The following is a 23,589-nucleotide window of genomic DNA, read 5'->3' on the forward strand; positions in this document are numbered from 1 at the left end:
AGAGAAGGGACATTCCTCTTTTCTTTGGAAATGAAATCTGGGAGAACAAGCGGACGTTTTTTTTTTTTTAGCTGTTGGATGAACTGGAGAATATTTATGAATGGATGCAGAAGATGTGCTGCGATTGTGCTTGAGTTGTTTGTTTTTCCACAAAGAAAGTTCATGGGCTTGGTTAAAAAAAAAACTGGTTTGAAGACCGCAGCTGTTTCCGTATCAGTTCAGAGAATTGGGAATTATTTGATTGTTTATTAACTTTACTTCTTCAGGATCGGTGTGTCCGGGTAAAGTCCACTTTCAGAGCTTTCACGTCCTGGAACTTAGAAACACCACCTTCATCGGATGATTCTGCCGTGATGTCAATCATGTGGCCGAAGATTGCAGATGCTGTAAGTGGTGAAGCCTTTCACTGAATCTGTTGGCCTAGTTACTGTTGGTGTTTCTAATAATCTCATTCCGGTCATATTTATGTTGTGTAATATTTGGAACAATAAGGCAAGCAGTTACAAAAATTGTAATTTGGACAAATTCATGTATAGAGCCACAAAGTACTGGTTACATTACCGAGGTGCTGTTTGCAGCTCTGTAATTAAGTTTGATATACAAGTTTCCCAAGAAAAGTACTTTTTTGCCTCATTTGCAACTGTGGCCCCCATTTAACCAAGCAAATTGTATGTAGTATAGTTAAAAAGGGGCCAAGATTTAGGGTTGGGCGGTCCAACTTCTGTCAGGAACAATCTCTATGAAAACTGGAAAAAAACAAAAAGCACCATGTTTAGGAGGAGCGCATTGTTGGGCTTAGTTTTGTACCTGGTATTGATTTGTTGAATTTGTGTCCAACCACTTTTGAGAAAATCACAAAATTGTCATTTTGAAGTTTCTTTCTTAGGGGATCTCGATTGATAGTCATAAGCATAAATTGTTCCTCCCACCTGTGGGAATCCCGGAGCACTTTACACTTAAGAAGATATTCTATGAGACATTCGCAGTCCTTCAGCAAAGCCTGTTGAAACACATAAGAAAGAACATATTATGCAGCCTATAAGCACAGGCTACAGCTGTAAAATTCTTCACGTACTAACAAAGGACCAAAATATACATATATGTATAATTTTGAAGCAAAGATTGTATAAAGAGCTTAAATCTCTTTCACACCTCTTTTTGTTAAGTAGAAGAAGGATAGCAGGACAGTGTATCACCATAGGCTGCTATTATGTGAGTATTAAACAGCGTCTGTGCCTTTTTACGACCCAGAGACCACCAGTATCCCATCATGCCTAGCTGGTGGCAGTTGCCTCAGTTCTTTTTTCTGGCTCCTGGTGACAGAATCTTGGAGCACTGAGCTCGGCCTTTTAGGCTTTATCTCTTCAAAACTCACCAGTGGAATTTTGTTACAACTTCAGTCAACGTTTTTCTTCTCTCCCTTACATTTTCTGACACAAAATTATTTTGTCAAACAAAATGCCTTTTTTATTTGACAAGTGATTTGCCTGTGGTAGAAATAAGGCCAAACGGATCATCACAAGTCTACTATGGCTCAGAGGAAATAAGCAGGCGGCAAGCACAGTGTGAAGGTGGGACTTTGAAGCAGGAGAGGTCAGTCCTCTAGCAGGGCTCTGCCATCTACCTGGGAAGGATGTGGAAGGTCCAAAAAGAGGGTTCCTGCCCAAAATTGACATTGCCCCGGGTTAGCGTCGAAATAAGGTACGGCACAGACTTGTTCGTCATTCAGGGCAGGTTCGACGTCTAGAACGGAGAGAAGATCGATGTGCAGAACCCGATCGACGTAGAGGAGAGTTTCGACGTCCAGGCATGCAGACCTGCGTTGAGGTGTCACAGGAGGTCGCAGTCGAGGAGCATATCAACGTCAAGGCATCGACGAGGGTCAGCATCAAGAAGCACATAGACGTCGAGGCATCGACGGAGGTTGACGTCTGGGACACAACAGGAAAAAAAGAGGAAGAGGAGACTCAAATATTCAACTCCAGACTCTAAATACTCTGGTGTATACTCCAACTCTTCACAGATAGTATTGCCAGATTCCCCGCCACCACCTCCTCCACCACCACCTCCTCCACCACTACCTTCAGCACCACTTTGACTGGTGCCAATTTCTCAGCATATGAAAGCTCCTTTCCCATGTCCTCGATTGCACTCAAGAACGCGCCATTGTTCTTGCGATCACAGAAGCCACAGATCTAGGCTTTTGCCTTCATGCCAATCTTCCAGTCGCTCTCACCACCTGTAAAGTCTGTAGCACAGCCACAACCACCATCAAAGCGGTCATTGCAGCTGCCCTCCTAGGCAGATATGATAGAGCACTCTGGGACTCTATAAGGAAGTTTGCGGATGTTCTTCCCAGGGACTTATGGGAAGGCTTCCTAGAAATAGTCAATGAAATCCTCATTGATTCCAGTCCGGTCATCAGTGCGCAGCTGATTCTCCCTTGTTGGCGGCATACGAAGATGGTCACTTAATGTCCCCTTGCCTCACAAAAAATAATAATTTAAGTGTCCTCCTGTAACGAAACTGGCGCTCATGTAAAGCGCTCTGATACCCGATGTCTCCGGTCTAGTTTGCGCTATATAACACTTCCCCCTTAATTTTCCATTTTCAGGTTCTGCCCTTTTCGGCAGCCACACTGAAAACTAGGTAACTTGCATGAAATCAGAGATGGAGTTCTTAAGACAATTGGTCTGGAAAGGCCTAAAGAACAGAGATGCTTCTTTAAGCCTTTCCAGTGCTGATTTTAACCCTCAGTTGGTTCAAATCCCTCACTGGTATCAATGTCGTCAGCAACCGCAGCAGCAACGACCATATCAAAAGTAGCAGCGCAGGCACTCTAGAGGAAGATCTACCCAACAGCCTGCTCAAGGGGTAAACTGGTGCCAAACCATGACTCTTTTCTTCCCCCTCTTCCGTTACCCACTCCGGTAGGGGAAAACATCTCAACATTTTTGGAAGAGTGGGAAAAAATCCCCAAAAGACGCCTGGGTATTGAATATTGTTCAAAATGGATATTGTCTCAGATTCACGAGTCCTCCACCAACCATACCACCAAAACTATCCTGCTGTATAAGCATGCAGTGGAGTTAGTTACCCACAAACAACGGGGACCAGGCATTTACTTCAGATATTTTCTGGCATAAAAGAAAGACAAGGACATATTTAGACCCATTCTCGACTTGAAATCAGCCAACAAATCGATTTGGTGGGAAAAGATTCTGATACTGGCATTGCATCAAATCTATCCCCAATTACTCCAGGGAGATCAGCTCTGCTCCATAGACCTACAAAATGCTTGCTTTGATGCGCCAATCGCCAAGAAACATTGCAAATTCTCGAGATTTGTCACAGGGCAGGATCATTATTGGTATCAAGAGCTTCCATTTGGCCTCAAGTTAGCACCCAGAACCTTCTCGAAGTTCATGGCAGTAGTTGCTGCCCACCTCAGGAAACATTAATTGTTCGTCTCCCCTTACCTAGATGATTAGTTTATCAAGGCGTCTACTCTGCAGGAAGCACATCTGCATTACAACTGGACGTGTGATGCCCTTCAACGGTTGGGACCCCACATCAACTACAGCAAGCCAACCTCCACTCCGGTTCAAACTCTACAGTGTTAGGGGCCTGCATCGACGCAGTGTAGGCTAGAGTGTGTCCTTCGTAGCACAGACTGTTATCGATCCATCAAAAATGTCATGCTCTCATGAAAGCCACTCATCCCATGGGGAGGTCAGTGTCCTATCTCCTGCTCCATGGCCTGATTTATCTTCCTCACTCCGAATGCACAACTCTACATGTGTCCTCTTCAGGAGTGTCTCGAGGATCAGTGGGACCAATTGACTGGCAACTGAGGGGACAAAATCAATCTCTCCCCTCATGCAAAACAGTTTTTAAAATGGAGGTGCACTCTGATCATCCTGCTTCAAGGGATGCCTTTTCATCAACTGGTTCCCTCTCAGACCATAGTGACTGATGCATCACTACTTGTTTGGGGAGCCCACATGGATCATCTCAAAATTCAAGGTATGTGGTCTTTTAGAGAAGTGACCTATATCAATCTCCGGGCAGTCCACCTAATGCTAAAAGCCTTTCGTCTGTCATTCAAGACCCAGTCCTTGCTTGTTCGGATAGAAAATACAGCCACCAGGTTCTACCTCAACAAGCGGATGGGAACGCGGTCCAGACACTACCCCACAAAGCCCAGACCATCTGGAAATGGCTCATAGCATCTCACCTCTCCGGTGTACACATGTTTAGGCAGCTGCCCTCAGCAGAGTGCTGTAAGAAAAACCTGAATGGGTTCTTTATGAAGATGTCAACAAAGACATCTTCAGGCTTTGGGGCACTCCACACATCGACTTGTTTGCCACCGCAGAAAACAAAAAATGCCAAGGCTTTGCCTTGAGATACTTCCAACCAGGAACTCGGGGGAATACCCTATAGATCGACTGGTCCGACAAATTTATCTACGCCTTTCAACCGATACCACTGATCCCGTCAGTTCTCATCAAACTGTCTTACTCAAGAGACAGAATCATCTTAATAGCCCCTAAATTGCCTTGGTTCACGGACCTTCTTCACAAATTGGAATTTGGCAGCATGGCTCCTGAGCTAGAGCAGTATGGACACTTGAATATGCCACAAGTCTGCATGTACGTCCTCAAGGAGGCCAAACGGCTGTCGACCCATTCAGCATATGCCTTGAAGTGGAAGAGCATTTGCATCTGGTGCTCATCCAAAAACGTAGACCCTACGACTTGTCAGGAAGATGTCATTCTTCCCTACCGCTTCATTTGGCAAAGTCTGGCTTGCAATTCTCTTCCATAAAGGTTAGCTTGGCAGCCCCTACTGCCTACAGAAAAGGTTGTTCACAAACCTCTTTTTTCAAAATCCCAGGATTTTTTAGAAGGGTTGAAGCAGGTTTTCACTCCAATTAGGCGTCCTTCCCCTCCTGGTGGGGGGCACATAAAAAACAACGAAGTCCGAACAACGACTAACCGGAACAACTAAGTTTAAACAACGAAGACTCACATTCAACGAAGTGATGTTACCACGAAGGCCGGAACCACGAAGGCCGGAACCACAAAGGCCGGAACCACGAAGGCCGGAACCACGAGGGTCGGAACGTCTTTTCAGAACAGCAGAATCTGAATTATGACATGTGCACGTAGGCTCATGAGCCACTCGATAATATATTATGTGTCTTGAAAGATGATTTCTCGCTTCCTTCAATCGCTTGTTTACGTCAGAATGTTTATATTGTCAGTTTCTCCACATAGAATGTGGCACAGAATATGTATGTTGGTGTGTGATGTTAGCTTCGCGAACTGAGAGGAAGGGGTGAGAGACGTGCAGTACTAAACATTTCAGGTGGCGAAGTGTGGCTCAGTGGTTAGAGGAGGCAGACCTGGAAGCAGAGGTCAGCCCGGGACCAGGGTTCAATTCCCGGCTCGGCGGGGTCTTGAGTCCTAAAATGTCCATGGACTCGACAATTCTCGCTCCGGTGCCTACTCGATTCATGGGTTCACACTCTGCGACTCTGGGCAATAGCTTGCTTAATCTCCACAATGGCCCCTCGCGGTGGGATGCCTGGCTTTCACCTTGTGGATACCCTGCCGGGGTTATCTCACAGGGAAATACCAGGACGGGTTCCCTAAGCAAGCGCTTAGATACCGGGTCGGTAATTTGCGCTATATAAATACATGTACATTACATTTAACAAGGTTCTTATGAGGACTCACCCAAAATTTCTCCCCAAGGTTATTTCAGATTTTCATATCAATCAGACCATTTCATTACCAACCTTCTTTAGCATCCTTCAAACCTGGCTGAGAGAACACTTCATTCCCTAGATGTGAGGCATATCTTGACGTTTTATCTAGTTAACATAGATAGATAAATATGACCGATTGTTGGTCAATTATGGCCTGGTCCATACAGGTTAAGCCACCTCCAAACAATTCATCTCCCAATGGATACTGTCTTGCATCCTGTTATGCTATCAAAAAGCCAACAAGACTTTGTCTACTACACCTAGGGCCCATTTTACATGGGGCAAAGCACCTAATGCCACTCTGATGGGAAATGTCCCTATAGCGGACATCTGTAAAGCGGCTATATGGAGATCTGGCCACACATTCACCAAGCACGATTGTTTGTTTGTATTTGGATGCTTAAGCAGATGGTCAAGTAGGACAGGCCTCTCTCAGAAATGTAATTGCTTAAGTAAGTCCTATCGTTACTTCAGTTTTTTTCACTGCTTTTGGTTGGGATGGGCTTGCTATTCTATTTAAATGCTTAGGACTATCAATGGAGAACCCCTAAGGGAGAAGGTATAGTTTCTTGTCTGTAATCCCAGTTCTGTTTTAGGGTAATCTCCACTGAAGTCATAAGCAACCCTCCCGCCTTCCCTTTGGACAGAACAGAGTAAATCATTGGACTTGCCCACCATTCCCGCATCTCCCCTTAAATGAACTAAGGCAACTGCCATCTGCTAGACAGGATGGGTGGTGTTCTCTGGGCCCTTAAAGGCACAGACCGTGTTTAAAACTTGCATCATAGCAGCCTAGGGGGCTACACTGTCCTGCTATCCTTCCTCTTCTACTTTTACAAAAAGGGTTTGTGAAACAGGTTTAAACTGTTTATACAATATTTGCTTCAAAATTATACATATATATTTATGGGTATTTTGACCCTTGTGTAAGTGCATAATATGTTCTTTATTAAGTGTTTCTACAGGCCTTGCTGAAGAAAGGCAAACGTTAACACTTAAGAAGATATTCTATGGAAGAGTGCTCTGGGATTCCCGCACATGGGCGGAACTATTCAAATTCTTATGACTTCAATGGAGATTCCCCATAGAGAGAACTGGGATTACAGGTAAGAAACCATCCCTTTCTGTATATATCCTATACACTAGTTATTACATTCCAGAAAATTTCAAAATAGGAAAGCAAGTCTTTCGATTAGTTTAATTTTACTGATGTTCATGAACAGGAACCATAATGATTTGCTAATAAAGCTCATTATTGACTGGTCGTTTCTGAAGCCACCTATCCTGATTCCTGTGCCTTTGATTGCTAACATGAAGGTGTGTCAGTCAAAAAAAAAAGGAAACCAGGTAAAGAGGCATGTTTTCTTCTCAAACAAAATACACCATTCAAATTTGTTAGGGGTAGAGTATCGTTAATTTTATGGGAAAAGGCATCCATTCTTTAAAAAACTATCTTTGTGAAGATCGGAGCAAATAAGAACAAGCATTTGCAATGCAATAGGTCTCGCATTTATGCAAGCTTGAGCTATTGACATTGCAAATAACAATGCCTTTTTTTGTTTTAAAAACATAAATAAAAGGCAGTGTCATTTACAATGCCAATAGCTTAAACGTTCTTAAATGCGAGACCTATTGCATTGCAAATGCTTCTTAAATCTGTTAGCTGCAACTGCCCCCACACAACTCATTGTTTAGGTGTTGAACCGCCGGGACTCTCTCACAAGCAGACCCTGGGCCTTGTCCCCTGGGTTTCCGCCTTGTTCCCAAGAGTTTTCCACTTGGCTTCACCGATGGCGCTATACTGATGGAAATTACTTTGGGAAACTGAAAATTAAAATTTTTGGATGGAGATGTAACAATTTTAGGAGAGCCAATGGCGGGTGTGTGGCCTGGTTTAAGTGATGTTAACAATATTTACAGCCTATCCGCGTAGTTTCCAAAGGGGTTTTCCGTCATTGTTAGTTACAATAATGATTGTGGTTGTAAGAATGGTTGGTAACACATGTACAAGCGCGGGAAATGCAGCATTTCATCCTAACACGTTGGGTAAAAAGAGGACATTCGTTTGGATACACTCGCACCTGGTATGGTGCAAAGTGGCAGAGGCAGTTGAAAAAAGCAAGTATTAATCAACAAGAGGATTCTCAGCAGCCAGGGCCTCTTCAAAGCCAACCAGGCTGAGGCAGGGTCAGTGACATGCCAAGCAGCGCCTGACATTCGCCCGCTCGCTCCAACACTCCCGCCTATTCAGATACATAACACTTGATGTATAACTGACTATGTCCCAACGCTCCTGACCTTTTAGAGCCCCATTGAGCCCAGTCCAGCCCCACACCTATTGGCTTTTCAGAAAAGCCTTTGGTCACGGCCGCTAGAACTATGCGACGGGGAGGAGCAAATTAAATGGCCGGATTGACTAAATTATGTGGCAACAAAAGGCGCATTTTGCAGCGTTAATGCGGCACATATTGAGACAGTATTACTGCATTACTTTGTATTTTATACACGTTAACACTGTCTAAGCAAAGGTTCTGCCTCAGTAGCAACAGATTTAAAACACTCAAATACAGAGCCAAGGAACTGAAATGTAGCCAGTCCACTTTTGTGAAGGGCCCTCCCCTGCACAGCAATACTTACCGCAACATTTTTAATAACTTTTGATCAGTTTGAGCTAGACACAATATATGGCAAATGCAGAAAACAGGGCGGTCGTAGAATCGCATAATTCTGTAGTAGGGGATCTCTGTGTATAGTCATAATCTAGTGAATAGTCCCGCCCATGTGCGTGAACCCCGGAGCAATCAAAAATAATCTCTTACGGTGTCGAAAAATGCAGAACTGCACAGACACTTAAGAGAGAATTAAAGACCGATAATGCAGCCTATAAAACCAGGCTACACTGTCCAGTACTTCAACTAGAAATTCCACCAAAAATCCACAAACAGCAAAGTCTGTCCAGATTTCCCTTGCCTCAGCAGCAAAACCCCTCTGGAATGATAGAGAGGAAGACCTGGACAGACAAGCCCCTAGGCTGCCATTATGTGGCTCAGAACAGGATACTGTGCCTTTAAGAGAACTTTCCAGAACTTCACAGTATCCCAGAATGCACTGCAGGTCCCTTTTACTTTCATTTCTTTTTTCCGGCTCCTGCAAGCAGGACCCTGGAGCATTGAGCTCTCCCTTTTCAAGGGTTTATTGGTGATTTTTTCACTTTTTGTTCAAGTTGAGTGCTTTTCTAAAGTACTTTGGTGCCTTTCTTCTTGTTTTATCCTTTGGTGCACCCTTTGATTGTCAAATATGCCTGCATTATTCGACAAATGTCCAGAGTGCTCCAGGAAGAAGGCCAAATCGGATCCCCATGAGGTGTGTATCCTCTGCCTTCCCTCTTCCCATGTCCCAGAGGAGTGTGTGATTTGTCAGCGCTTCTCTGGCAGGACCCTGAAGGACAGAATGAAGATCAGGCTTCAGGGCCTTGAGGAAAGAAGGCTGAAGGCGCAAGGTTGCTCTGGAGGGTCTTCCTCTGCCTGTGCTGAGGCCTCTGGGGGGCTCCCCAGGGGCAGGAAGACCAGCAAGCGTCCCCATTCTCCGTCTGGGTCGATTGCACCGACTACGGCGTCGAGAGGGATGACTAGTCTGTACCCCGTCTCTCCAGGGCTCTGGGTCGAAGCAGCGTCGACGTCAAAGGAACTGAACAGACCGCCGTCGAGGTCTCCTGTGACGATGTCGTCGTCCTCTTCGGAGTCATCGTCGAGTGATCGACGTCGAAAGGCCCGGCAACCCCGCCGTTCGCCGTCGGCGAAAAGGAGAAGATCGTCTTCGAGGGGATCCTCCCCGTCGAGGCGCAGGAGGTCGCCGTCGAGGCGCAGGAGGTCGCCGTCGAGGCGCAGGAGGTCGCCGTCGAGGCGGACGAGGTCGCCGTCGAGGCAAAGGCATTAGCCGTCGAGGGAGACTTGGTCGACGCCGAGGAGAAGACACTCGCCGTCGAGGGACCGACGCTCACGTCCGGTCGCCGTTCTTCGACGCCGAAGAGACATGGAAGGAGGTCTGGCACCATGGGAGGTTCGCCAACGTCCCAGGCTGGAAAGGAAGGCGGATCACCGCGTTCGGTGTACTCCGTGGTGTATACCCCGTCACAGAGGCCGGTTACACCCCCGCCTCCGTTACCAAGAGGGCTCCCTCTGAGGGCCCCTACTCCTCCGCCTCTACCACCTCTTCCTCAACCTATACCTCGACCTCAGCTGCCAGCAGACAAAACCGCCTCCGGTCCCTCCGAGGTCGGTCTCGCTGCCCCGACTTCCGACTCATCCCAAGGGGACCCCTCAGCCGAGGGCCCCGGCCAAACCAAAGTCGCCCGCTCCGGTGGAACCGGCAGGCCGACCGAAGCCAAGGAGGTCACGATCATACTCCGGACAGAGGGGGAGATCGAGGAGTCGGCGTAGATCCTCCACCAGGTCAAGACGTCGCCATAGGAGGCGTGGATCGAGGTCCCGCACGGACTCCTCCAGGTCCTGGACCAGGACCTATTCACCGACCTTGTCGGAACCCCCAGGGACAAGGGTGTCTCCGGTGGACGACATCAGCACGTTCCAGGATGTTCTCCTGAGAGGGGCGGCAAAATTGGGTATCACGGCGACGGCTTCAACACCCACGACGTCCGTGATATGTGAGACGCTTCACAAGAAGCATTTGTCTCGCCCTCTACTGCCGCTAGTGCCTGGTTTGGTAGAGTCTGCGGAGGAGCTGTTCCTCACGCCAGCGGTGGCAAAGGCCGCTCCCTCCCGACTTATGAAGAAGTACAGGGCCCCGGATTCGGACCCGGCTTTTCTGCGGATAGACCCGGTTCCGGACTCTGTTATAGTGATGGCGGCCAGGAAGCTACATTCTACCTCCCAGTCTTCAACCGTACCACCCGATAAGGAGAGCAGATGGATGGACTCAGCTGGTAGGAAGGCTTGTGGGACGGCATCCACGGCATGAAGGCATCCCGCGATGTGGCGTTGCTAGGGCGGTATGACTGTGCCCTGTGGGAATCCCTTCAACAGTTCACGGAACTCCTGCCACGTGATAAGAGGGAGGACTTCCAGGAGATACTCAAAGAGGGGATGCTGGTCTCAAACCAGGTCATCAGCGCGGCTGCGGATGTCTCTGTTTTGGCTGCCCCTGGGTACTGTCATGGGATCAACCAGCGGCGCCATGCTTGGCTCAGGCTCACATCACTCAAGCCGGAGGCCCAGCAGCAGGTGGCCAATCTGCCCTTTTCAGGGGAAACTCTGTTCGGTAAGCATGCCAATGATGAGATGGCCCGCATGAAGGCGGAGGCAGAGACCCTGACGGCTGTGGGCTTGGAGAAGCCAAAGAAAAGAAAGCCTACCGCCTGTTCCAGAGACGGTTCAGTGCACAGGGAAGAGGACGAGGGCAGACTTCGGGACAGCAGCAACAACAACAGCAGCAGTTCCGGAGATCCTTCCAGAAGCGTCAGAAGGGTAGAGGGGGACAGCAGTCCTCTACAGCGAACAAGGGCCGGCCGGGTCTCGACCCTGAGCGGCTGCTCCCCCCCTACATCCGTTACCCGCTCCGGTGGGGGGGGGGGGGGGGGGAGTGTTCAATTTTTTCTGGCAGAGTGGAGAAAAATTACTCCGGACAAGTGGGTGTTGAATATTGTTTGCAATAGAAACAGTCTTCGGTTCACCAGCCCGCCTCCATCAATTCCTCCGGTCAGCTCGCAGTTTCAACTGTTAAGGAAAAGGGCGATAGAAGACGTACCTCTGTCTCAAAGAGGAAGAGGTCTGTACTCCCGGTTCTTCCAGGTTCGCAAGAAGGACAAGAACAAGTTCAGGCCCATTCTGGACTTGCGACAAGCAAACAAGTGGATTTGCAGAGAGAAGTTTCGCATGCTGTCGTTGCATCAGATTTATCCTCAGTTGCAACAGGGAGACTGGCTATATGCAATAGACCTACAGGATGCGTACTTCCATGTGCCCATTGCACACAAACACAGGAAGTTCCTGCGATTCCAAGTCTGCACCAATCATTATCAGTACACAGTACTGCCATTCGGGCTGAAGTCTGCGCCCAGAACATTCTCGAAGTGCATGGCAGTGGTAGCAGCACACCTAAGGAAGAACAAGTTGTTTGTCTACCCGTACCTGGACGATTGGTTGATCAAGGCCTCCTCCTTCTCTGAAGCTCAGGCACACTTCCAGAAGACTTGCGTTCTCATGAACAAGCTGGGTTTGCACATCAACATGTCCAAGTCTGTCCCGACTCCGGTCCAGTGCATTCAATACTTGGGAGCCACCATCAATACGCTGTCAGCAAGCGTGTCTCCTTCGGAGGAGCGCCGATTATCACTCCTTCGGAAGGCTCAGGCTCTTATGACCGCTCCATCTACAACAGTGAGGACGGTGTCTTCTCTACTGGGATCGATGGCCTCTTGTATCTTCCTAACGCCACACGCACGACTGCACATGAGACCGTTGCAGGAGTGCTTGGAGGATCAGTGGGATCAGAGGAAAGAGTCGTGGGAGGCATAGTGCTTGTAATATAACTCTTGCTCAAGACAACAATGTTGATATTCCTTGTCCTGATGATGATGCCCCAAATGTAAAAAGGCATTGAAACGTCGTCGACCATAACACACCCCATATGCAAAACATCTTTGTAATAATGAGTAAAATGCAATGGTGCGGTTTTATAACAATTCAAGTCTGTTATACTGAGTACAAGTACACAGACATATTCTTTGCTTTGTCCTTTTTGGCCACCTGTTTTGTCTTGTATGTTTAGGGTCACGGCTGTGCCCGCTTGACATCCAATTGTTCGTCAAACGCCTTGAAATTGAACTTAATGAAAAATTAAATTCTTGTCCGGACGGACAAAAGACATATCACTTATCAAGTGTGTGATTAATGATTTTGTATATATTGTTCACATATAGGGACCACTGTTCTGTAGAATATGATGCCCAATGTCCCTATGCTATACCTTCAGGGTTCCCTTGTTTTGTTGTAAAAGCATTATTTGTCAGGTTATTGGCTTCAATTGACCAAAATACAAGGAATGGGGGTGCCGGAGCAGCACAAGACAGGTGGGAAAGGTTCTACAGTGAATCTCAAGAGACATACACAGTCGGGTGAGCATGGTGTACTGCAGGGTGTTGCGAGCCGCCGAGGTTCGGCTGCCGAGCTGCGCATGGTGGGAGAGCTCTCTCTTGACACAAACACCTCGGAGAAGAGGCGTGGCGCAACGATAATAGCGCCCCGGGCGTGTCCGGCTATAATTAGCACTCGGGACTTACTTCATGGGGCAGGCGCTAGACCCCCAACTCTGGGTGCCAAGAAGCTGGGCTGTGTCCCGTGAGCCCGTAGGCACAGGCGGACAGGGTTGTAAGTGAAGATGGGCGAATCAACAAGTCAAACAAGCGCTCGCCATCTATTTTCACTCAACTGCTTGTTTACATTTGCATCACGCTTTCACTTTCCCTTTAAGTGAAAGCGCAATACAAAAATAAACACGCGGCTGAGTGAAAACAGATGTCCCCCTAATAAAGATAAGAAATTGCTTTGCAACAGCCGCAAACAGACAAGCCTGTCTGGATGGGCCTGACGAAAAGGCAAAAGGGCCAAACCTTTAATCAACACCCTTAGCCTTCCCTGAACTGGAGAGACCTTCAATTCTGGCTTTACCCAGGGCCGGGATGCCATTGAGAAATCTGAAAGTGGGTTAGCTCTTCTCCAGCCTGCCTCTCGTTTATCCCCCCCAGTTTAACAGAAGAGTAGGGAAAAAGTAATCCTTAAAATTTCCTAACCTTGCCCCTGTGCAGTGAGAAATGTGTGGCCCAACCCCACCCTACTGCTGTATTTGCTGAATGGAGTTAACCTCTTCTCTCCCCCAGTGTTTGCTACCTAATACAAAGTGAAAATAAATATTATTTGTTTGTATAGCTCCTTTTCCCGACCTTATGCGAGGTTGGAAAATAAGCATGCATGGCTCCATCTATACCCCAAAAAGCTCTTGCTCAAAGTCTGGGAGAAGCATTTTTTAAATCTTCCCCATCATTGCAGAAGATGTGGGAAAGAATATGTTTGTCCATATATTCCAGTGGGATCCCTCTTGTCACTCCCCTAGCATTGATCAGGGGGCTGAAAAGAACTTGAAACACCTACTTGCCTGACTTGCCCATATGGCCAGTAACCAGAAGTTAGCACAAACGTTGAACCCTCTTCCACCAAGAGGTTCTAAGAAGACAGGAACATGGAAGTTCTGGTCTAGGCCCACCATGGCAGTTGTCAGTGTCTCGGGAGAAATGGGATATAGGGCAGGTGTTGACTACTCCAGACCTCCTTTATCCCTCCCAAAATAATTTTTTTCTCTGGTTTGACATCTTTTCCAGCTCTACGTATTTTAACCCACACTGGATTAACATTGAGGGTTAGAAACGTTTATAGTGACATGCTATATCCATAGATACAGCAAAAAAGCAGTCTGTGGGTTTTGATGTCTCGAAGACGGCTGTTAAGAAAGGAAAACACAATAGTGTCTTTTTTTTTATTGTTCATAGTATTTGCGATTGCTGGTAGAGATTTAAAAGAAACACTGGAATATGGGCTGAAATTACTAATCTACAGCAACTTCTTAATTGCAGCTTGTGACTCCTAGAGCAAGATTCTCCAATGCTGGTCCTGGAGGGTCGGATCCTTGCCAGAGTTTCATGATAACTGCATTTATCCTGTGGATATGCTATAAATCTGGCATGGATCCGGCCCTCCAAGTCCAACACTGGAGAACCCTAGCCTAGAGTAAGGCTTGAGTGCTGCAGTATTCTAAAGTGTCCCTATCATATTAAAATGGGGGTAGCTTGCAATTCGGATTCTGTGGCTGATATTTGAGGAAAGAAAATAGAACACCTCTTTAGTGCCCAAGTAGGCACTTGGAGGAATGGGACTAGTGCTAGAACTGAGTGACACACTTGGCACCTATTGTCTGCTGAGGTTTGTGGACCTGGGACCTACAAGCCGGTTGAGACTGGAAGCAACATTGTTTGCTGTGCATGGGCAAAGACCAATGAGTTAATTGTTGGTGGTGCACAAAATTGGATTTAGAGAGTGTAAGCAGGCCATATCCTGCACACAGTGACTTTTGGCATGCGCTGTTTGTTCAGTGGCTTCATTGGTGGGCGAATAGCATGGCTGATTCCTGCCCTTGCACAGTGCTGTAAGAAAGTGCCATCTTTTCGCATGGTTGCCCCCACATTTTGCCAAACTGTTGATGTACTTTGACTGTGTGCCCTGGGTTCATTCCGACCAGGTACCCAGGGCCTATGTTCTTTCCCTAAACTGCAGTAAGACAAAACCCTATGGGCTCTCTTTGTCCACATGTCAGTCACTTGTAAATGGTACCAAGAGCACTGTGGCCAGGCAAGGCCTCAAAGGGCTGCAGCACTTATTGTGCCACCCTTAGCGGCTCTGTACCTTTATATACACACGCACACTGCCATTTCAATCTGCATGTTTCGGTGCAGAACAAAGTGTAGAGTCGACATGGCACACATCACTGTGTGCCATGCCTACAATCCACTGCCCTGGCGTAGGTCAGCCACTGCCCTGGCAGAGGTCAGCAACCCCTCTAGCTGAGTGCACAAAACCAGTGTTTAGGGTACAGGTGCATGAGCCCTGTACCCCTACAGTCTAAAGCATTTTTTAGACATTGTAAGTGCAGTAATGCCATTAAGAGTATATAGTGATGGGAGTTTGTCAGTACAAACTCCACAGCACCATAATGGTTTTACTGAAAACTGGGAAATTTGGCATCAAACTTCTCAGCACATTAAACCGACACTGATGCCAGTGTGAGATTTAATGAAAAATACACTCAGAGGGCAACTTAGAGATGCCCCCTGAAAAACTACCTAACTCTAGAGTCCTTGCTAAGTGGCTGCTCACCAGCTGCCGCCACCAGACATGTTTCTGGACCCCTGGGTCGAGAGCCTGCTGCTCTCGGGGATCTGAAACGATGCCCATCCTGGGACGAGGTGCCAAGCCTCCTCCCCCAGGATGGGCAGGGTCTAAGAAGGGCCCAGACATTCACATGTTGGTGCAGAGGGGCACCCTTGTTTGCCCCCACCAGTCCATGAACATAATCTGCTCATTTGTTGAAGGCTCACAGGAGGGGGACCGGGGCACACTTATCCAGTCACGTCGGGTGGTCAAGTTGTGGTCCCTCTCCTGAAATTCTTGCCTTCGAGCATCTAAAACAAAGTTTTTGAGAATAATGGAGTGCATTAGACCATTGTTCATTCAGGTATTGTTATTCTGCCCCTCCTGGTTATGTTGCACCACAAGGGTTTGAAATTATAGTTACATATTACATTACATCACTTCTGAGGCCTCCTGGAAAAATCGAGTTGTAACTGTGCATCAGCAGGAGTCCTCTTTATACAACCGAAAATGGCAAATAATTATCCATGGAGCATTGTTTCCCTTTTTCGTTTTGTGTTCAATGACCGTGTGCATGTAAACATTTGTGTCTGAACTGCATCATCGGGTTTAAGGTCATAGTTTATTGTTAATTTAGGCAGCAATCACTGCATTTTGTGCTTTTTATAGTTGTGATTATCACTATTCATTTCCGTTGACTGAGGAGTGCTTGGTATCATTTTTATGAAGTAAGTATGGTGAGTGAGAACAGTACGATTCACTTCAGAGGCTGAAGTATTTCTTGGCACAACTTGCGGTCACGTGTTTGTAGATTAACTCCGCCTCTTGTTTAAAAGGATTGTTTCCACTTGTATTGTTTACGACAAGTTTGCTATCCGTTTGCTTGGAGGATAACTTTGTTTGTTTTAGGAATGGTGTAATGGGGGGAGGGGCTAAGCTGCCAACATTGGCACATGGTGTGAATATTCTGGTTTCCTCTCTGGATCTTACCTCTACACATATCGTAAAATGAGCGTTTGTTATATATTTTTTTCGTGGTTGGTTGTACTCGGGCCACCACTCAGCACGAGGCGCATTGATTGGCAGAGCAGCTCGCCGGCACTCTTCGCAGGCCCCTGTTAGCGCACTTTAGTTCAATTACTTCTTAGAGTTTCTTGTTGCTCAAATGGGTGTACTTTCTAATATTTATATGTTTCTCTATATGTTTCATTGCTTGATTTTTACTCTCGATAGTATCACTCATAGTCGTTGAAATGTCACTCATAATAACATTGAAATTAAGGAAATGTCACACATAGCAATCTGAAACATTAGCAGTTGTGGGGGAGGCGAAGTGAAGCACTACTCTCAGTCCCTGCCATCTTGCAGATGGGGGACCCAACCAACCAGAGAGAGGCATATGCCACCCTCCCACTGGAGGGTGGCATAAAAGGGGGTGTGCCAACCCCAAGGTAGGGACCTATTGATCTTAACTTCACTTACCTGTAACTCCCCTAAATCTAGTATTTAGGGGCCACCCTGAACCTTGCCTCCTCGGACAAGAACCAACCAGAAGAAAAGGAGGACTGGAGAAGCCGTGCTAAACTAAGAAGAGGACGCCCACTGACTTGGCCCCAGCCCTACCAGCCTGTCCCCACCTCAAACCTGCTCCAGCAAAATCCTGGTGTGTCCTGCAGTCAGCAATCTAAAGGACCTGCCCTGCCTCCCAAGGCTGTGTCTCCTGTGAGCACCAGATTTTCTTACCCACAGACTCTGGCCGAATCCGCGAGTCTTCGCCCAACGCCCACAGCCCGAGTTCGAGTGGCCTAACCCCATGAGGAGGTCTCCCAGGCGATCCTGACCTGAGATCTGGTGATCACTGACCTGCCTCGAATCTCCAATTGAAGCCTGCAGACCTATTCTGGAGCATCCCCCCCAGCCGCGACCAGAGCTGATCAGAAATAACCCGATGCCTAAAGACACCCCTGCACCCAACATCCCACAACATTGGGTGGCCCAACTGACGGTGTTCTAGCATCCCAACTTACCTCTCCAACCCGTGGTCACCTCCAGAAGATCTTTGTCCCCGAGCCTGCAGTCTGTTGCAACCGGAGAATCCCTATTGAAATCAACAGGGCACCCAATGCCAAAACAGCATCCTGCACCCAGCCGCCCTTGCGCCCGCTGCGGGTGTACTTTGGGTGCTAACTCTGATCCCTCTTCGCCCTGAGCCTAACACCAGGAACTTTGCTCTCTCAACCTTGTGGCCCGCTCAGTAACAGCCACCAACTAGAGGCCCTCTATCCCCTATTGGATAACATTAGACCTCCGCACTGTACACCCGGGCGCCCTAGTGCCCCTGAGGGTGTTTCAAGAGTGCATCCTTGACCCTGGGGGAACACTGGTTCTCACCTCAGAATACCAACTCCCACAAATGAATAATCAACTGCAAACCATGAACTTAGTTTCCTCCTATAGGATTGCATTGACTGCTTTTCTTGAAAATTGTTTTAAGTGTAGATTTGGTTTGTATGAAAAATTGAAAAACCGCCTATGCGTAAAAACTAAATTACTTACCTTTTGTCTTGGAAATATCTCAGTGTGATATCTAGGCATATCACATGGATTAGCAAAAGTAATCTAAAAAGTAATGTGCACAGTAATCTGTAAAGTAACTGAAAACTAATTTCAAACTGTTGAATTAGCTGTAACCAATTGCATTTGAACCTGCATACAACTGTAAATCACTGCATAAGATTTTGCAAAGTATTATTTCATTTACCTGTACAAGGATTGGCTTAGTTCTAGAAATAAAATAACAAAATATGTTTGATACAAATTGGTCTGAGTTCAGTCTTTGAGTGTGTGACATCATTTCTTGCCTGAGTGTGTACAACAAATGCTTAACTCTACCATCTGATAAAGCCATACTGCTCGCCCACACTACCTCAAATAGAGAGTAAGGTGCTATCTTAATTTACCTCTGCCTACCTTTGGGGTTCTACTGTCTCTGTGCACACTATTTCTCATTTTGGTATAGTCTCTACAGAGCAAGCTTCCTACAAGTGCCAATAGTGCGCAGCTGTTTGACATCCGTATTACTTTGTAGGTAATTTGGAATGGGTACTAAAATATATCTTAGGCAGTACCCAGGTCTGCAAATGCACATGCTCAAAAGTTATGCACATTAAATTTGTATGCTGAAGGACTTGCGCACAGAATATGGCTGAAGACCTATCTCGTAGACCTCTGCCCTCCCCTCTTCACCAAGCACAAGCTGCGAACTGTGAGTCTGGAGACCTGCATCCAGTGTTTGTTCCAAATGGTCAAAAGCCAAGCATAGCGATCACTGAGGGGAGGGAGTCTGGACACAAAGCCATTCATTCTGTCCATTGTTCACTGAGAGCAGTTAAACACCATGTGCAGTGAATTCAGTGGTCAACGTGACTGGGTGCAGAGCGTGGTCAAATGCTACATTTTGGGCTTGGTGAATGTTCTGCTTGTCCAAAGTCTCATTCACTGGTGCCTCTGAAGTGATGGGGAGAGAGCTTAGCACTTTACAAACTTTGATCTTTAAAGTTAAGATAAAGTTGTGTTAGGAGTTGGACCGTGTAACAAAAAAACAGTCGTTGTGACAGTTTCTACAAGACCAAATCTAAAAAGCCTTCAAATTCGCCATGTCAGAGGCCATACAACATTGACTCTCAACCCTCTATTACTGCATTCCTCACCACATGCAGCTACAGATGAAATCACTGGTGATTTCTAATTACCACGAACATCAGTGGCATTACTTCAGTTATGTGAGACATGAGATGCAGGGCGGGGAGGCGCCAGCAGCTGGAGCTGGCTGAGTCGGTATCTGGAGGCCAAAGGAGGACGCCCTCTCACAGCCCACCTGTAACCTCTGCACATGCTTTCATCCCTCGCTTGCTGCCCTGGTCTTCTTTTGGGGGTCGGGGTAACTTGGTGACTGGGTGTGCAATCATGACCAGTTACTCATCCTGCAGCTGACCAGCTTGTAGGAACCCCAGAAGACTGCCAGCCCTTCGCAAATTACCAAGCAATCGTTCTTGGAGTAGAGAAGCTACTCTTGTGCAGTCCACAGGCACCAGAAGGCGAAGTCCAGGGTACCGAGTTGCTGCTCTCGGCCAGCCTGATACAGCAGCCCTCAGGAAGAGGACCCTGTTCTCTTGAAGATCAGCTCTGTCTCCCCACCGAGTGAGAAAACACCAGGACTAACCAGAGCCGCACAGGACCAATACCCATGTTACCAGACCCCTTGCAGCAAACAGTGCCCGTGAGAGTCCAATCCGGACTCCCGATGCACTGAGACCAAGTGACTCCCCCCTGCAGTGAGACAGAGCAGCAACCCACTTCCAAAGTGAACCAACTGTCCAGATTTTGCACTCTCAACTGGCAAAGACCGACAACTGCAAGGCCTTATGTCGCACTGAGCCCAGCCGACCTTTTCACACTTCACTGAGTGCCCCCGCATGGGTACCAATGAACCAGCTGTGCTCCCTTGTCCGCAGAACCCCTGTAACCCAAGCCCCCTGTTGGGAACTCCAGGACATGTACCCAGTCCTCCTCTGCAGCCTGTACCTAGGAGGTCCCCCTTCTTTCAACTGGCATAGAGCGGACAGCTACCAAACTGACAAGCATGTCTGTACCCGAATACCCCAGGGCAGATAACAAGTGACTGCTGGTGATACTTTTGATCTTGGCCCCCTAGGACCCTAAGGAGATCCCTAGAAACTAATCACAAATAACTGTATGCAACATATGCCTTTTCTCTCATAGGGAAGCTTTGATGCGTAAAGAGTCATTGAATTGAACCATTTACTCACCTGTAAAAATTCATAAGTGCTTACTTGATAACAAAGTTCTTGGTATTAAAATGTTCATAAAAATACCAGTTTTTATAAATTGGTCTCGGATTTATTCCCGAGTGTCTCATTTATTGCCTCTGTGAGTACAACAAATGCTTAGCTTTACCATCTGATAAGCCTAACTGCTCGTCCACACTACCTACCACAAAGGAGAGCATTTTAGGTTATCATTTGTGCCTCTGTAAACCTATTTGGGGGGGTGTCTAAATTGGTTGCACAGTGTATCTCGTTTTGGCCCACTGTATAAAGATCCAGCTTCCTACAAATGCTAACCCAGGGAACTACAGGTTAATTGCGTTGCTGGATGTAGAAGCTAAAACACATGCTAAAATTCGACTTTGTGTGCTTCAGACAATGGTGGCTGAAACTAACATCATTCCCTTCTATCAAACTGTCTTAGACCGCATTCTTCCACAACTGACAATATAGTTGCCCTGTCATATCTGGCTCACAGCGCTTTGTAGGAAGCTGGTTCCTTATATAGTATACCAAAAAGAGGTATACCATGCACAGGGTCCAGGTATTCCCTTATAGGTGGACAGAGGCTTGCTTTATCAATCTCAATGTGCTTTTCTAGGGGGCAGTATGGTCGAACAGCCTTAGGCTTATCAGAGAGGAGTGTTAGACATCTGCAAAACACACACCCAATCAATAAATGGTACACACAACTCAATAGGAAGTTCAACACAAATTTATACAAATAAAACCTGTCTTTATATGTGTTTGGGCACCAGAATTAATCTGATCGGGCAAGTACGTTTCAAGATAGAAATACTTTTAGTTTTAAAAAGTAGTCAATTTTCAGAGGGTGCAATACTATTCTATGGGAGGAAAAACGAATACAGGAGAAAAGTTCTTGGCAGTTACTAATGAGACTAATTCTCTGGACTTAAGGCGAATAAAGGGCATGGTCCAAGGCAACACCAGCAGGTTACCTCTAGCAGCACTAGGGTGGCTGGGCGCAGTGGTGCAATTCAGTTTCGAGTGCCCAATGTTAGTCAATGGAGATCGGTCCAGGCCCAAAGAGGCTGCAGGTTTGGACTGGGAGGCCAGTCGGTCTGAAGCTCCGAGAGGGCTCCGGTGTCAAGATACTTGGGGATGTGGGGACACCTTTGGTCCTCTTCTCCATGTGCCAGAGACGACCGGTGCAGAGGTACTTCGAAGCATCAGGTTTTTGTCACTGGAGAAACTCAGTTGAGGGGGCATGCATATATAGGCTGCAGGTGGCATTGGGGAGTCCACAGAGGGCGAGTCCAAGGTGGCCTTCAGGTCTGGTGGTGTTTTCTTCTTCCTCAGGATCAGCGTGTAGATAGAAAGGCCCCCTCCAGATCTATCCAAACCCAGCGTGCTATAAAAGCCTTGGGCTAAGGAAGGATCAGATGAGGGCTGAAGGAACAAACTGGAAGGGGACAGCGGGGAGGGAGAGCTGTAAGACCAATAACAAGAAAGTTGGAAACGTTTCTTGTACCAAAATGCACAACAAGGCAGTTTCGTTCTATTCTCTCCCTACCTGTAAAACATAAATTGGCTGCGATACTCAGGAGATACCTCTCTTCTACTGAGAACTGGCCCTGTCTGAATAAAGGAAACTTCCCCTCTGAAACACACAAGAAATTTCGAAGTATGAATAACCATGCACTTGGGATCTTTACCATAGAAAATACGTAAATTCTATAACTGCAAATCACATACCCTATACTCCTTCCCTTCAGGATTCAACGTGGGGGTCTAGAATCAAAGCCTTAACAGCAGCCCATAAACGATAACTGGAAAGGTAGGGGTTACGTCACCCGAATAAAGTAAAGTTAATGAATACCTTTCGTATGGAGACACTTGCCAGCAGCCTCCAAAAGAAGAGGGAGTACGCTTGGTTGAACTCACCAAGACCATTCCCCAGTAGTATCTAATGAATCAAATCCTCTGCAATAGCCGTGGAAAGAAGGCTCGCCAACAGAGGATTAAATACGAAAATATAGTAAGCAAAAGAACCACTTCCGCATTAGCCGTAGAAAGAAGGCTCGCCAACGGAAAGGTTACTGAAAAGGAAAACAACAAACTCGTCTCCGCATGAGCCGAGGAAAGAAGGCTCGCCAACGGAAACGGTTTACACCAACTGCGCATCAACGGTTGAATACTGCCCTCCGCATGAGCCGAGGAAAAAAAGCTCGCCAACAGAGGAACCAGGAATGATGCGCTCGATTAAATTCAATGTAACAAACTCCAAGGAGTAGCGGTTACCTCACCGCTAACTATCGTTGGACTCAGGACACCACCACAACTCCTCCAGGATCCAAGAACAGGAATGACGAAGCAAGGAAAGGTAAGACTCACCAGCATGAACCAGTCTGGTCGAGAACCATCCGGGTCAAGAATCAGAATATCCGACACTGGACCTAGGAAGTGCTTGCCTTCCTGTGGGAAGTGGACATAACCCTGTCCCAGAGTTCCTAAATGTGCCATCACAAAGGTGGCAGACCCTGATATATTTTCTTCACTACAGGTAGTCTACCTTATGGGCGAAACAATCCCTGAAGGTAAACATGCTTCTCTGCTAATTTTACCACCTCTTCAGGCGCCAAATGGGCCTGGGACAGAGGGTGTCTTCTTCCTCTTCCGTGACAGAAGCCAGATTTGCATACCAAAGGCAGTGGTCTTTAATATGAAGATCCCTGCCTTGGACTGTTAATTCACGGGCCATCTTGTGAGAGTGGGTGTAAACACCCTCTACCCCAGCAGGCTTTGTTCCTGACATTCTGAGTAGAGGCCCTCACCCTTGGTGGTCAGAACCTTGTCTGTGGTGGCAGGCAGGCTAAAACCACCAGACAGTCAGCACACCAGTTCTTGGTAGGTTTTCAGGGGGGCACTTCTAAGGTGCCCTGTGGGTATATTTGATCATCTTTATTCTAGATCAGACAAAAATTGGTATGCAATGTGCTTTCAACCAGCTTAATTCTTATAACGCAGTGAACAAACTGGTAGCTAACCCAGATAAAACAAAGTTGAGGGT

The 23,589-nt window shown here is 47.0% G+C and overlaps 1 protein-coding gene across 3 annotated transcripts in view; it reads left to right on the plus strand.

Annotated features, from left to right (window-relative positions):
* The window catches only part of RNASEH2C (ribonuclease H2 subunit C), a 259,467-nt gene that overhangs the window by 232,043 nt on the left and 3,835 nt on the right, over positions 1 to 23,589 (plus strand). For all 3 annotated transcript variants that reach the window (XM_086938313.1, XM_086938314.1, XM_086938312.1), the window contains one exon: positions 267 to 386. In XM_086938313.1, the coding sequence (XP_086794439.1) occupies positions 267 to 386 (120 nt within the window). The remainder of the gene's footprint in view (positions 1 to 266; positions 387 to 23,589) is intronic.

This window comes from Lissotriton vulgaris, chromosome 9 (genome assembly GCF_964263255.1).
Source record: "Lissotriton vulgaris chromosome 9, aLisVul1.2, whole genome shotgun sequence".
Lineage (NCBI taxonomy): Eukaryota > Metazoa > Chordata > Amphibia > Caudata > Salamandridae > Lissotriton > Lissotriton vulgaris.